This window comes from Microchirus variegatus, assembly GCF_963457635.1.
Source record: "Microchirus variegatus genome assembly, chromosome: 11".
In the NCBI taxonomy this organism is placed as follows: Eukaryota; Metazoa; Chordata; class Actinopteri; order Pleuronectiformes; family Soleidae; genus Microchirus; species Microchirus variegatus.
Window position 1 is genome coordinate 25,138,282 of NC_139812.1, and position 12,990 is coordinate 25,151,271.

At 42.5% G+C, this 12,990-nt stretch overlaps 1 protein-coding gene across 1 annotated transcript in view; it reads right to left on the reverse strand.

Moving 5' to 3' along the window:
- Window positions 1–12,990, reverse strand: part of LOC310934376 (protocadherin-15-like) — a gene marked incomplete at both ends in the record, with an annotated part of 242,963 nt that overhangs the window by 15,658 nt on the left and 214,315 nt on the right. The window contains 2 exons of the mRNA XM_083898086.1: window positions 7,886–8,005; window positions 11,302–11,520. Coding sequence (XP_083754212.1) covers window positions 7,886–8,005; window positions 11,302–11,520 — 339 coding nt within the window. The remainder of the gene's footprint in view (window positions 1–7,885; window positions 8,006–11,301; window positions 11,521–12,990) is intronic.

Genomic DNA, 12,990 nt, shown 5'->3' on the forward strand with positions numbered 1-12,990 from the left:
GGAGTATAAAGTATTTATTTATTTTTAACAGCTGATGTTTTATCCATCAGATGGTTTCACTTTGAAGAGCCAATAACTTCACAGACTTCAAATAAAAACACAGACTGTCAAACAAAGTTTGTTTCAGAATTAGGGCCTGAAAAAATGTCTATCGCAGACATTGTTGATAACATTTATGAAAATATGTAAAAATAAAACTGATCAATTTCTAGTAATCTATTCTAATTCTAACAGTCTAATCTATGTGTGCCGATAGTGACATTTATTGCCAAAAGGTGGCAGTATGCAGGAGAAGTCTCTTTGTTGGTGGAGCACATGTGCATTTCCTGAATGTTGAGATGTTCCTTGAACGCATTTCGTAGCTGCTTGTTCTACCTCTGAGGCTCAATGCGGGTGTTAAGTCCTCTCTGAGGGAAAGTGGAGTATAAAGTATTTATTTTATTTACAGCTGATGTTTTATCCATCAGATGTTTTCACTTTGAAGAGCCAATAACTTCACATCCTTCAAATAAAAACACAGACTGTCAAACAAAGTTAGAGCCTGAAAAAACGTCTATCGCAGACATTGTTGATAACATTCATGAAAATATGTAAAAACAAAACATAAAACTGATCGATTTCTAGTAATCTATTCTAATTCTAATAGTCTAATCTATGTGTGCCGATAGTGACATTTATTGCCAAAAGGTGGCAGTATGCAGGAGAAGTCTCTTTGTTGGTGGAGCACATGTGTATTTCCTGAATGTTCCTTGAATGCATTTCGTAGCTGCTTGTTCTACCTCTGAGGCTCAACGCGGGTGTGAAGTCCTCTCTGAGGGAAAGTGGAGTATTAAGTATTTATTTTATAATATTTTATTTACAGCTGATGTTTTATTATCCATCAGATGTTTTCACTTTGAAGAGCCAATAACTTCACAGACTTCTTCAAATAAGAACACAGACTGTCAAACAAAGTTAGGACCTGAAAAACGTCTATCATAGACATTTTTGATAACATTCACGAACATATAACATAAATATAACATACAACTGATCAATTTATAGTTCTATTATAATTCTAATATTCTAATCTATGTGAGCTGATAGTGACCTAATACGTATAGCACATACATTGCCACAAGTTGGCAGTATGCAGGAGAAGCCTCTTTGTTGGTGGAGTACATGTGTATTTCCTGAACATTGAGATGTTCCTTGAATGCATTTCGTAGCTGCTTTTATTAGCCAATAACTTCATAGACTTCAAATAAAATCACAGACTGTCAAACAATGTTTGTTTTAGTATTAGAGCCTGAAACTGTATCATATACGCATTTTTGATATAGATGATGAAAATATGTAAAATACTTTTCCAATTATTGACATATTGTTTGTAGGGTTGTAATGTATTATTTCTTCTACTGCCGTAACATATTTGTATTCTAATCTATGTGACCTAATACAACTAATAATAATTTGTTGGTGGAGCACGTGTATTTCCTGAAAGTCGAGATGTTCCTTGAATGCATGTCGTAGCTGCTTGTTCTACCTCTGAGATAAGGCAGCCGATCATTGACAAAGTTATTATAAACTAGATCTTCTGCATCCAACAGCAGATTATTTTGTGTCAGTCCTGTCTCCTTATTGTTGTTCAACAATAATAATAATCTAATCTACATAAAAGATCGATGTCCATGCTTTTATTTTCCAGGATCAGAATATCTTAGTGTATGTTTTTCTTTTCCATAAATGCTCATATTATCCCAACATCTGTCAGATTCTCATTTATTTGTATTTTTTGCATAAGGTGAAGTCATAAAATAATAAAAAATGTCACATAAATGAGCTTAAATAAACTGCAATAACTTTATTAATCAACAAATGTGCGATCATCCTTTTCTGAGTTTCACAGATTATGCACTCCTGTAGGACATTCTAAGCCTATTAATGTTTCTTTTGCCTAATTTTGGATTTAGCATGGAGCAACAGCATCTTACATTTTAATGCTCTTACCCTCGCGAGGAAGAAGGAGGGGACAAATTTGAAATCAGCATGCAAGCAGACCCACAGACCCACCCGGGGTTTTGGAATTTTTTTAAAACAAAATAATTTGGCTTCGTGAGTAATTTTGAGTATAAAATGATAATTGGAATGAGCTGGAATACCACACGTATCACACCATGTGCTGACTAATCTGAGAACTCTGGGGGGAATAGTTTCCAATAGTGTTGCATCTAAATTGCATTTCAGATCATTAAACACTGCAAATAAACCTGTAATCAGCCTGCGTTTGCGACTTAACGTTCTAATTCAAAGCCTGTAAGCAGATTGTACAGTCGCTGTGTGACTGAACTGAGCGCATTACTTGGCAGGTGGCACTAAAATGTAAATTTCACACATAGGTACGAGTAGAAAAACCGCAGTCACTTTTCTTTGTTTGTCCCGGTATAAAATACTACAAAGTGTGTGAAGACATAACAGGAGAGGGGGGAAAAAAAAGAAGTAGAAATGGAAATAATAATGAGAGTAGGAGAAAGTCACAAAATTGTGAATTGAGAGGAAAGCTGTTCGTCAAGTTCTGCACTGTTTGAGCCGTCCAGGTTCGGCGGAACCTCGGCAGCGTCACTCGTTTCGTCGAGTCGGAGGGAAGAGTTAGTCCTTTGCGGCGCGACGTCGGGCGTCTGCGGGTCCTCGAACTCGTCCGCCGCGTCCTGCTTCTTGGCAAAAGCGGGCGCCTTGCAGTTCCTGTCCACCTGGCTGTGCAGGTTGGCGACCGAGCGCTCGATGTCGGCGAGGTTCTGGAGGTTTTTCAGGATCCCCCGGAGCTCCTTCTTTTTCCCCGCGTCGGGCGGCGAGGGGTCGAGCGGGCGGGGGCGCTTTCGCTCCGAGACGGGCCGGAGCGAGGACAGGGACGGTAAGGAGGCGGGGACAAACTGGACGGGGTAAAGCTGATCGACAGATGGCGAGGGAGGGGGAGGAGGAGGAGGAGGAAGAGGTGGCGGAGGAGGCGGAGCTCGTGGTTTGTGTTCAGGAGGAGGAGGAGCCTGTGGTTTGTGTTCAGGAGGAGGTGGAGGAGGAGGAGGTTGTAGTTTAGGAGGCAAGGAAGTTGGAGTTGGAGAGGGTGGCAGACTGGAGGGAGGAGACCATTGAGGCGGCGGCGGTGGTGGTGGTGGTGGCCGGTGTGGCGGAGGAGGTGCTGGGATTTCCGGCGGGTCCGGTATGACCTCCACCGTGATCTGACAGGGCTGCGCGGTCACGTAGCCGGAGATGCTGGAGCTGAGCCTCCTGAGGACGGGCGGAGTCGGCGGTCGCCGGTCCCAAGACTCCTCTCCGCGACTCGGTAGCGACGCGGGGCTGCCGCGGGAGTAATCCATGATGGAGAGCAGGGTCTCCGGGGTCAGCTCCAGAGTTTCGTCGCCGTCTCTGTCTCTGAGGAGGATGGAGGAGAGCGAGCCGTAGGACTCTCTGTTCCGCTTGAGGCTCTGTTGCTCAAAATGCTTGGCCTGCTCCCTCACTGACAACTTGGTCTCCGGGCTGCCGCTCAGGTCGAGCGTGCGCAAACTCCCGATTCCCAGGCCTTTAAGCATCTGCTGCTCCCAGTCGGCCTGCTCCATGAGCGCTTGCCTCCTCGGCGCGTCGAGCCCGCCGCGAATGCGCGCCGGCACGGACCACGCGCAGTCCGACTCGGCCGAGCAGGAAGGAGGGAAAGAGAAAAGCCTTTTCCCGCGAGGGCTGCAGGGGGCGCTGTTGTCGTCGTCGTAGACGGGGTTGTGCGTGACGAGCGGGTTGCAGTCGGAGAGGAAGGTCACGTTGCTCTCCGACCGCGGCAGGCCGACGTGCACCCCCCCGTTGCCGAGGGCCGAGACGGCGCGACGGGCAAAGGAGTTAAAAACCCCCTGGTGGTCGGCCACCGCCTCTGTGACGGACTTTTTAGCCCTGCTCCAGGTGGAAGGTGAGGGTGGAAAAAAGGAAAAGAATAAAAAATAAAGACTTGAAACAAGTTGAAGATTGATGGTTTAAGGAGAGAGCGAAGCAAGAAAAAAGGGGAGAGAGGGAGGGCGAGGTGAAAGCAGCATTTTTTTTTTGGTTTTCTGCGCCTGCATCTAAACCTAAGTCTAGTGCTGCAACGTTCTCTGATTTTCAATAACAAGTTCAACGACGAAACCCAAGCAATTTACTGATTTTAAACAACTAGACATAACCTTCAGTGTCAGAGTATAGCAGTAAAGAGTAAAAAAAAAAAAAAAAAGAACATTCATTTCCTGCACCGAAAATCTACTTGACTAAACATGAGACTGTGAAAGGATGATATGAACTCCCATTGAAGCCACGCGTCTGTATAATATCGGAGGGTTTTATTGGCAATAATTCAATATATAACCCATAGAATATTTTGCACGAGTGTATAATTGCATTACAAGAGGAAATCATTTGGTTTTCATGAGCCGTTATAGATGTACGCAAGGCTTTATAGATATCTGATACCGTTTGTTGCAATCTGAAGTCTCACCATTAGATGGCACTGATTCTTACACGCTGGACATTTGCATAAAAACAAAAACAAGTTTTATTTGCGATTTACAAAGGGAGAAATATTACACTATAACGTCATATATATGGCTGTTGTTATATTTAGCATAATCGTTAAAGCGCTAGTGCTCGTTAGCGCATAATTGGCTAAGATTGAATTTACGACAGAGAAGCCGTTATTTCTGTCGTACCAACAATATGGTAAATTCAAGAAGAGTTTTATTTACGATATAAGGGAGGAATATTACACTATAACATCTGGCTGGTGCTCACCGTTATATTTAGCGTAATTGTGAAAAAAATTCTGTTAGCGCGTATCGGCTATGACTTAATTTACGACAGAGAAGCCATTATTTTTGTTATAGCAACATGGTAAATTCAAGAAGAAAAAAACAAGTTTTATTCACGACGTAAGCGAGAAATATTACACTATAACTTTATATCTGGCTGTTGTTATATTTAGCATAATCATGAACAAAATTGTGTTAGCGCATACCGGCATCCATTAATTTTACGACGGAGAAGCCGGTATTTCTGTCGTAGCAACAACATGGTAAATTCACGAAAAAAAAAACAATTTTAATTTGCGATTTAAGGGAGGAATATTACACTATAACGTCTCGCCGTTATATTTAGCGTAATCATGAAAACCGCATTAGCGCGTATCGGCTACGGTTGAATTTACGACAGAGAAGCCATTTTTCTGTAGTAGCAACAACATGGTAAATTCACGAAAAAAAAAAGTTTTGTTTGCGATGTAAGGGAGGAATATTACACTATAACATCTCGTTGTTATCTTTAGCGTAAAACCGCATTAGCGCGTATTGGCTACGGTTGAATTTACAACAGAGAAGCCATTTTTTTCGTAGTAGCAACAACATGGTAAATTCAAGAAAAAGAAGAAGTAGAGCTGGTCTATGGATTATGGGATGCATAGTTCTTCCAATTGACACCAAAGGAGGCAACAAGTGCGATATGCTACGTTAAACTTTATTTCAGGACGTTTTCGTTGGGTCAGAGAGATTTTACAGATATGTGGATTCCACCCAACGACTGATGTATATAATAGTATAGTATAATACAGTACAGTATAAGTGTTCTGTAGTATGTGAAGGATCTTTTAAAATGAAGACCCTTCACTTAAAGTACATGATGTCCACTTCCATTATCGGAACGTCTCGTCAATCTGATTCAAGGCTTTGAAACTTGAAAAAAAATCTGTATTTCCAGGCAGGTCTGTAAGAGGGCAGTGACTGCTGCTGCTTCTGCTGCTGCACTCTGAAGAATAACAATGTGACGAGATCAAATATTGAAACAGTAAAAATGTGATTACGTCCAAAGGTACGGCACAGATAAGAACGTCACAGGCACTGAGATACGCGTGGGTATTACGGCGACGGAGCAAGGAGGCGAAAACTACAAACTCACATGGGAATAAAGTGGTTTCACTGAGGTAAAAAACACAAGCAGGTAATACTAATTAAAATGTATTTACATCTAAAGGTTAAAGAAGAACAGGGTTAAGGGTTTTTTAATTAAAGGTTATATAGACACCATATATCTACAGTACAAGCATATGCTCAGCAGAAATAAAGCAAGAAAAAAAAAAAAAAGCCAGAGGGGAAACAAAGTGTGTGCTATTTTTGGAAGCAGCAGTGATTATATTCACGGAGCTGGTGTGTTTTGGGATGACTTACTGCAGTCTGAATCCAGAGAGACGGGGTTGGAGGTGGGGATAGATAGAGATGATGACGGTGATGATGATGATGGAGAAGAGTGACACAGACAGATGGTAAGAACAGCGAAACAGACGAGGTGTTAACGTAAAAAAAAAAAAAAAGGGAGACGGGAGAAGGAGGCGTGACCACGAGGCGAGTCCACGCCGTGTTTTGTAGCTGCTGCTGCTGCAAAGTGTTTTTATAGGTTTGTTGCTTTATGGGACCAAAAACCCCACTTACTGCAAACACCGGATGGAATATGACCCCTAAAACGCCACAGCACAAATCCTCTGGGGAGAGTTGGTCAACATCTGTGTCCCCAGCTCCCCAAACATTGGTGGTGGCTGTAGCAGCTTTAATAGCAACATTTATGGTTAAAAATATGGTCACAAAATATGGTTTTTGGATTATAGATTTTACGGATTTTGAAAAAATCATCTTATTTGTCATGTAAAAGCCAGCTTGTTATGTTGTATGTTTATAGTTTGGTAATAAGGAGATAATATCACAGTAATAACATGCTAATATCCAGATAACAGCTTAATTATGAGAGATATTGTAGGCTGCCATCATTGTAATTGATAAATAAAGAGATGTCAAAAAACCAGCGTACCTGTGTACTGCGTATGTGTTTAGCGTTACTTTAGAATCTCATTTTAACACGTAAACATGACGCCACGCGCGTCTTTTGTTAAAATGAGTCTCTAAATTAACGCTAAACTGTAAAAGCAGAGGCACACGTTGCGTAAACATGACGTCACGCAGGCAGTCATCATGGAAACACGTCATGCGTTAACGTTGAAGCCGTTAGCTTGCCCAGCACTAGCACCAGTTTCATACGTCTATGGATGCGAGTAATGCAAACTTCCCGCCAAAATGCAGTCTAGCTACGCTAACTGGAGCTCTGCTTTTGTTAAAATGAGTCTCTAAATTAACTCTAAACTTTGAAAATGTACGCCGGTTATTTGTAGCGCTGCTCTTTATGTTTAATCAACATACCACTCCAGTTTAACAGTAGGTGCGCTAACGGCGCTAAAGGAGCTAAGAGGTAAAAGGTGACTAATTTTAACAAATCGGGAAGTCACAAGAACATGACATCACGCAGGCAGTCATCATGGAAACAAGTCATGCCGTAACGGTGAAGCCGTTAGCTTGCCCAGCACTAGCACCAGTTTCATACGTCTATGGATGTGAGTAATGCAAACTTCCCGCCAAAATGCAGTCTAGCTACGCTAACTGGAGCTCTGCTTTTGTTAAAATGAGTCTCTAAATTAATGCTAAACTTTAAAAACAGAAGCACACATACGCAGTACACATGTACGCTGGTTATTTGTAGCGCTGCTCTTTTCGTTTTAATCAACAGACCGCTCCAGTTCGACAGTAGGCGCGCTAAAGGAGCTAACGGAGCCAACTGGTAAACGGTGACTCATTTTAACAAATCGGGAATCACGTAAGCATGACGTCACGTGGTCAGTCGTCATGGAAATACGTCATGCGTTAACATTGAAGTCGTTAGCTTGCCCAGCATTAGCACCAGTTTCATACGTCTATGGATGCGAGTAATGCAAACTTCCCGCCAAAATGCCGTCTAGCTACGCTAGCCGGAGCTCTGCTCTGTGGCGAAAGAGGCCGATAACGCAGGATACACAGGGTTCACTCACATGCTGCTGTCGCCCAGCTCTTCGTAGAGGTTGGCGGTGGGAGCGCCTGCAGGTGGCGCCTTCCCTCCCGGCGGCAGCGCCATCTGGATCCTGGCCGTTTTGGCACATTCTGCCTGTCGCCTGCGCAAAGAAAAAAACCCCCGCAAAATGTTATCAATCAACAACCGATTCTCGAGATTCTGAGAGTTTTCTGTCTACATTCGGTGAAGAATTGACTTGTTGCTTTCGAGGACAGTGTGGTGGTTAAAAAGTGAGCAGATGTCAGTCAGACGCATCACTTATGCATGAAGTTACTGTCATGAATTAAATATGTGTGTGTGGGTATCTTTTTTTTTAAAAGATAAGACAAAACAAGACGAGCAGTCGCTGGGATGAATACAAAGATGCTTGGTCATGTCTGAGGAGAAATAAATATCTGCTCTCAGAAAATACTGCTCTAAAATAAAGGAATATTGAAACAGTCATGTCATTTTTGGTTGTTATCAGCATCACTGCAGCAATGTTCCGCGTGGGTAAAAATGACATTTCTGTTACACTTGGCAGGAGGCAGCGTCGTACGTCCCCTCTCTTTATCGATTTGTCCACAGCTTCTGACGACGAGTTGACCGTGATATTTCGAAGAAGTTTCCAAATTGGAATCTCGGCGATTGCCTGGTTTCAACTCGGCGGTTTGATGAGTCTGGTTTGATAAGAGCTGGAGGCCGATTTGTGAAGCTGTCGAGTTGAACTCGCCGCGCGTTTGGATACTTCAAATGAGAAATGTTTTCTTTCCGTTTTCTGTCGTCTGTTGTTGGTTTAATCCGCTCTCCCTCTTAGTCTCAATGGGATTATTTAAATAAAAACAAAACAAACAGCGTTGTCGACAACACGGCGAGGAAATGGAGACGTATGTCTGCCACGCCGGCTCGTGACAGTGACATCCATCTCCGTTGGACGCGTATTTGTTTCACTATTAAACTCAAAAAGGCCAATGACACAGATATTTAAAGGTGCATTATGTAATAAATCTAAAGCAACTGGCCATAAAATCCTCCTAATATGACTCAGGAATAATGTTCATATAACAAACTGAACTCACCAACAACAACAGTACAGACAAAATATTTGCATAAAAAAAAATATTTTACAGACTGCAAAATCATGTTTTTGCATGTGGCGCCACCTACCGCCGTCTACCAATCATTGCAGTCAGTAGAGTCTCAGCTGCCGAGCAACCACGGGTTGCCAGTTACGTCAGAAAACGAAACCTAAAAGACCTCGGTATTTTGAATTTGGATGCAGTAACCGTTTTTGGCCACATTCTTACATATGGCGCCTTTAAATCACATTTTCTTCTCATATTTAACCTATTTAGGCCCCAATTGTTACTGACTGGTGCTTTTTTCAACTGTTTTATGCACTTTCTGACAGAAATGAAATAGAAAGTGCGTTAACACACAAATATTGTAATTATGTACACATATGTACCCAAATATTCGACTTTATTTGCATATAAAAATATATATCTTAGCATATCTAACCATGGTAAAAAACTAAACAGTTAATGCAAACGAAATAAACATGAATATAACATGAAGAGGATTAATTACTTACTCTTTGAACCTGGTGATGGATTGTGATGCAGCGGAGGAGGGAGGAGGAGGAGGAGAGACAAAGACACAGAGACACATGTAAACATGTATAATTGCATCATAACATTAACGTCAATGCAAGGATGAGTTCAACACTAATAGGTTTCAGTACGTATCGTTTGTCGTTTTAAAAAACGGCAAAGTGGGGAAACGGGTGAAAAAATAAATGTACATGTTTTCCTCCAATTTCTATGCAAATTAGGCAAAACACACACACACACACACACACACACAGTGTGACTGCAGGGCTACACGCAAAAGCAGCTGCTGCCGTTTCTCCTTAAGTGAATGTTCTACACTTCATATCACCCTCACTTATTCACAATAACAACGACGACGACAACGACGACGAAAAATTCAATTATTCCACATGAACACACAGATTCTCCTTTTAAATATTCATTCCCAAATTAAGGCGAGAGCGACTAATGTCGACACACACACAAATGAGGAAAATGATTGTATATTTCCCCCCCCCCCGCCCGCCGTCTACATCATTAAATTTCTTTTAACCAAAGTCACGTCATCACCACCATCAAAAGCAAAGCGGCCATCTGCTTTGACAGTTTTGCGCCGTGCGAGGGTTAATGTCACCGGCGACAGATTTCGAGCTCGCGTTTTCGGTCGCCGCGTTTGCGTAAACAGGCGTCCGCTGTTGACAATCTGTCGCAAATAAACATCGATGTTTTTACGGAACATATGCGAACATGAACGACAGTGCTTTAAATAAAGCACCGTCTTCTTCTTCTTTTCTTTTTTCCAGAACAGCTTGCCGCGTTGTTTCACACTTGGCGGTTGATATTTGACACAAATAAGTGGTAATTTATTTAATAAGTGTACTTTCACGACGTCCCTTAAGATCCTGTTCTTTGTCATTTTCTTTTTTTTCGAGTCATTTCAAGTTCTGTAAATGTCTTCATCCGCACGAAAACCCTTCAAAAAAACGACTCTAAACGCTGTGGTGCACATGCCAGGCCTGTGTGTGGTGCTGTAGTGACATACGCCAACACAGGAGGAGAAGAAGAAGACGTTGAGCGTGCTCATGCAGCATGGTTTTTTAAATAAAAAAAAATAAAGCTATCGTCGTATACATACATTATTACAATGTATAACAAGAAGACGATGACGATGATGATTTGGTGTAATTTTAAGTATAAATGTCGTCATAAATGGTTTGTATTTACAGTTTAGAGCAGTTTTCTAGTCTTGATGACCACAGAGTTGCCAAATTTACACACTCAACGTGGGGTCAAGTGCTTTCACGTGGACTCACTAACTGGAAATTGAACCCACAACCTTCAAATTATTTTATTAGACGATGGAAAAAAACATCTTTATTTTTCTCCTAAAAGCTACTGCTAGAAAATGGCCTTGAGCTACTCTCGCTAACATTCCTCCCTCGACGCTTATTTCAACCCAAACAAACTGAAAAAGCTGTCCACAACTCTCACACACACGCAATAAACATAACAACAATAGCATGTAATTCATGCTCCATGTGCATTTTGTGCTTCTGTGTGCATTTCTTTCCCGTTTATCTCACACACCGTTGAATTAAAACATTAATGAAACGTTCGACGAGCTAGCTTGGAAAGGCACCGGTAGCTAGCGAGCTACTCGTTGGAGACCAAACGTTCAAACAATAAAGTGCGACTAGAAAACATCTCGCTAAAACCGAAGTAACGCAACATCTAACGAGATAATGGTCTGCCTAATTAAAACACATTTCCCTCTTAACGCCGTGACAACCAGCTAAAGATGATTCATCGACAGAGTCGCACTCACTGTTTGTACGAGACCATGACGATGAGGATGGCAGGGATGCAGCAGAGGATGATGATGATGGCCAGCGCCAGGAGAGCGCCCTCCGTGTAGCCCACGGCCTGCGCCGCCTTCTTCACGCTGGCCACGATGTCCGGCGAGCGGATCTCGGTGACGCGGCCGCCCTCGCCGAGGTGCGGCTGGAACTCCTTGTTGATCTCCAGCACGTTCCCGTCGAGGAACCTGGTTTAATGCGGGTTCATGAGGAACAATGAAGAGCGGAGAGAGAAGCCGTTGAGTTCATAAATCACCTTAATCATATTAAACAAGCGGAGTTTGCAGGGACGTGTTTAAACGGCGCGGTAGATTCGGGGTTGAAAGGAGACGAGACCCAAGAGTCCTGAAAAGCGTCCCGATACCTGAAAAATCAACATTTTTACAGTAAAATACATTAAACTGCATGTCATCGCTCTCCGTTTGTCTTTTTTCTAAAACATTCACATGTTTGTTTTGAGATAGCATAGCTCATTGGTTCCCAAAGAGCAGCAGAACTTTTCCCGCCAAAATCTAGTGCTGGGGATTTTAACGGCATTATCAGCGTTAAAATGAATCTCTAAACTAGCGCTAAACTTTAAAAATAGAGGCGCACATACGCAGTACACAGGTACGCTGGTTATTTGTAGCGCTGATCTTTTTGTTTTATAAACAGTTCGACTGTAGGCGCGCTAACGGTGCTAAAGGGGCTAACACGGCTAACGGAGCTAACTGGTAAACGGTGGTGCCTGGACTCCGGTGCCGTGGCATGAAAAACTGCGTTACTCTAGAGACTAATTTTTAACAATCGGAAGTCACGTAAACTTGACGTCACGCGCATCTTTTTCCGGTCAGTCGTCATGGAAACACGTCGCTTTGACTTAACGCAACAATGATGTACGGATGCTTTAATGCTTTGTAAATCTTGCCTTGAAATATTTGCTTTCCTTTCAACAAAATGTGTCGTTTTTTCGTGACACGTGTCGTGCGGTTTTGGGGGTTAATCGAAGACGAGACACAAGAGTCTTTTATACAGTTTGTGCATTTTCATGTTGTAATGTTACCTTAAACCTGGAAAAAAATAGACAGCATAATCATTTTTTTTTTTTTTTTTTAAGTAAAATACATTAAAGTGCATCTCATCGCTCCAGGCAGCTGCTTTTTTCCCCTAAAAGCTTTGGTAAAAGTGAGTTTTGACAAAACGTTACCCTGCTGAGACACAATCATTTCAAAGTCCGTGACAGATCGAGGGCCTGAAAAAAGCCATTAAGCCGTTTATTCTTTATCTTTAAATACAAATTATGCTGTCAAAAACACACACAAGCAATAGTTTGAAGTGACCTTTGTGACAACTCTGTGGACTGACTGTTCATTACGGACCACGTGGTTGCGGCTTCGGCATCGGCACACGCTGTGCCGCACAACGTCCGACCGCACTTCGGCATCCGCCGGAACATCGCGAATCACAAAGGAGGCGGCGCTCTGCCACGTCCAATTACTGTCACCGTTGTTTTTTCCTATAGGTAAATAAATGCGATTCAGAGAGAGAGAGAGTCCTGCGTTCAAGGCGGCGCACGAGCGATCTATAAGGATCAGAGTCCACTCTGCCGCTCTGTTCCCTCTCTTTGTGCGATCTGACAGCGAAGTCGCAGATATATAACATGCAATTACCCCCGCCGT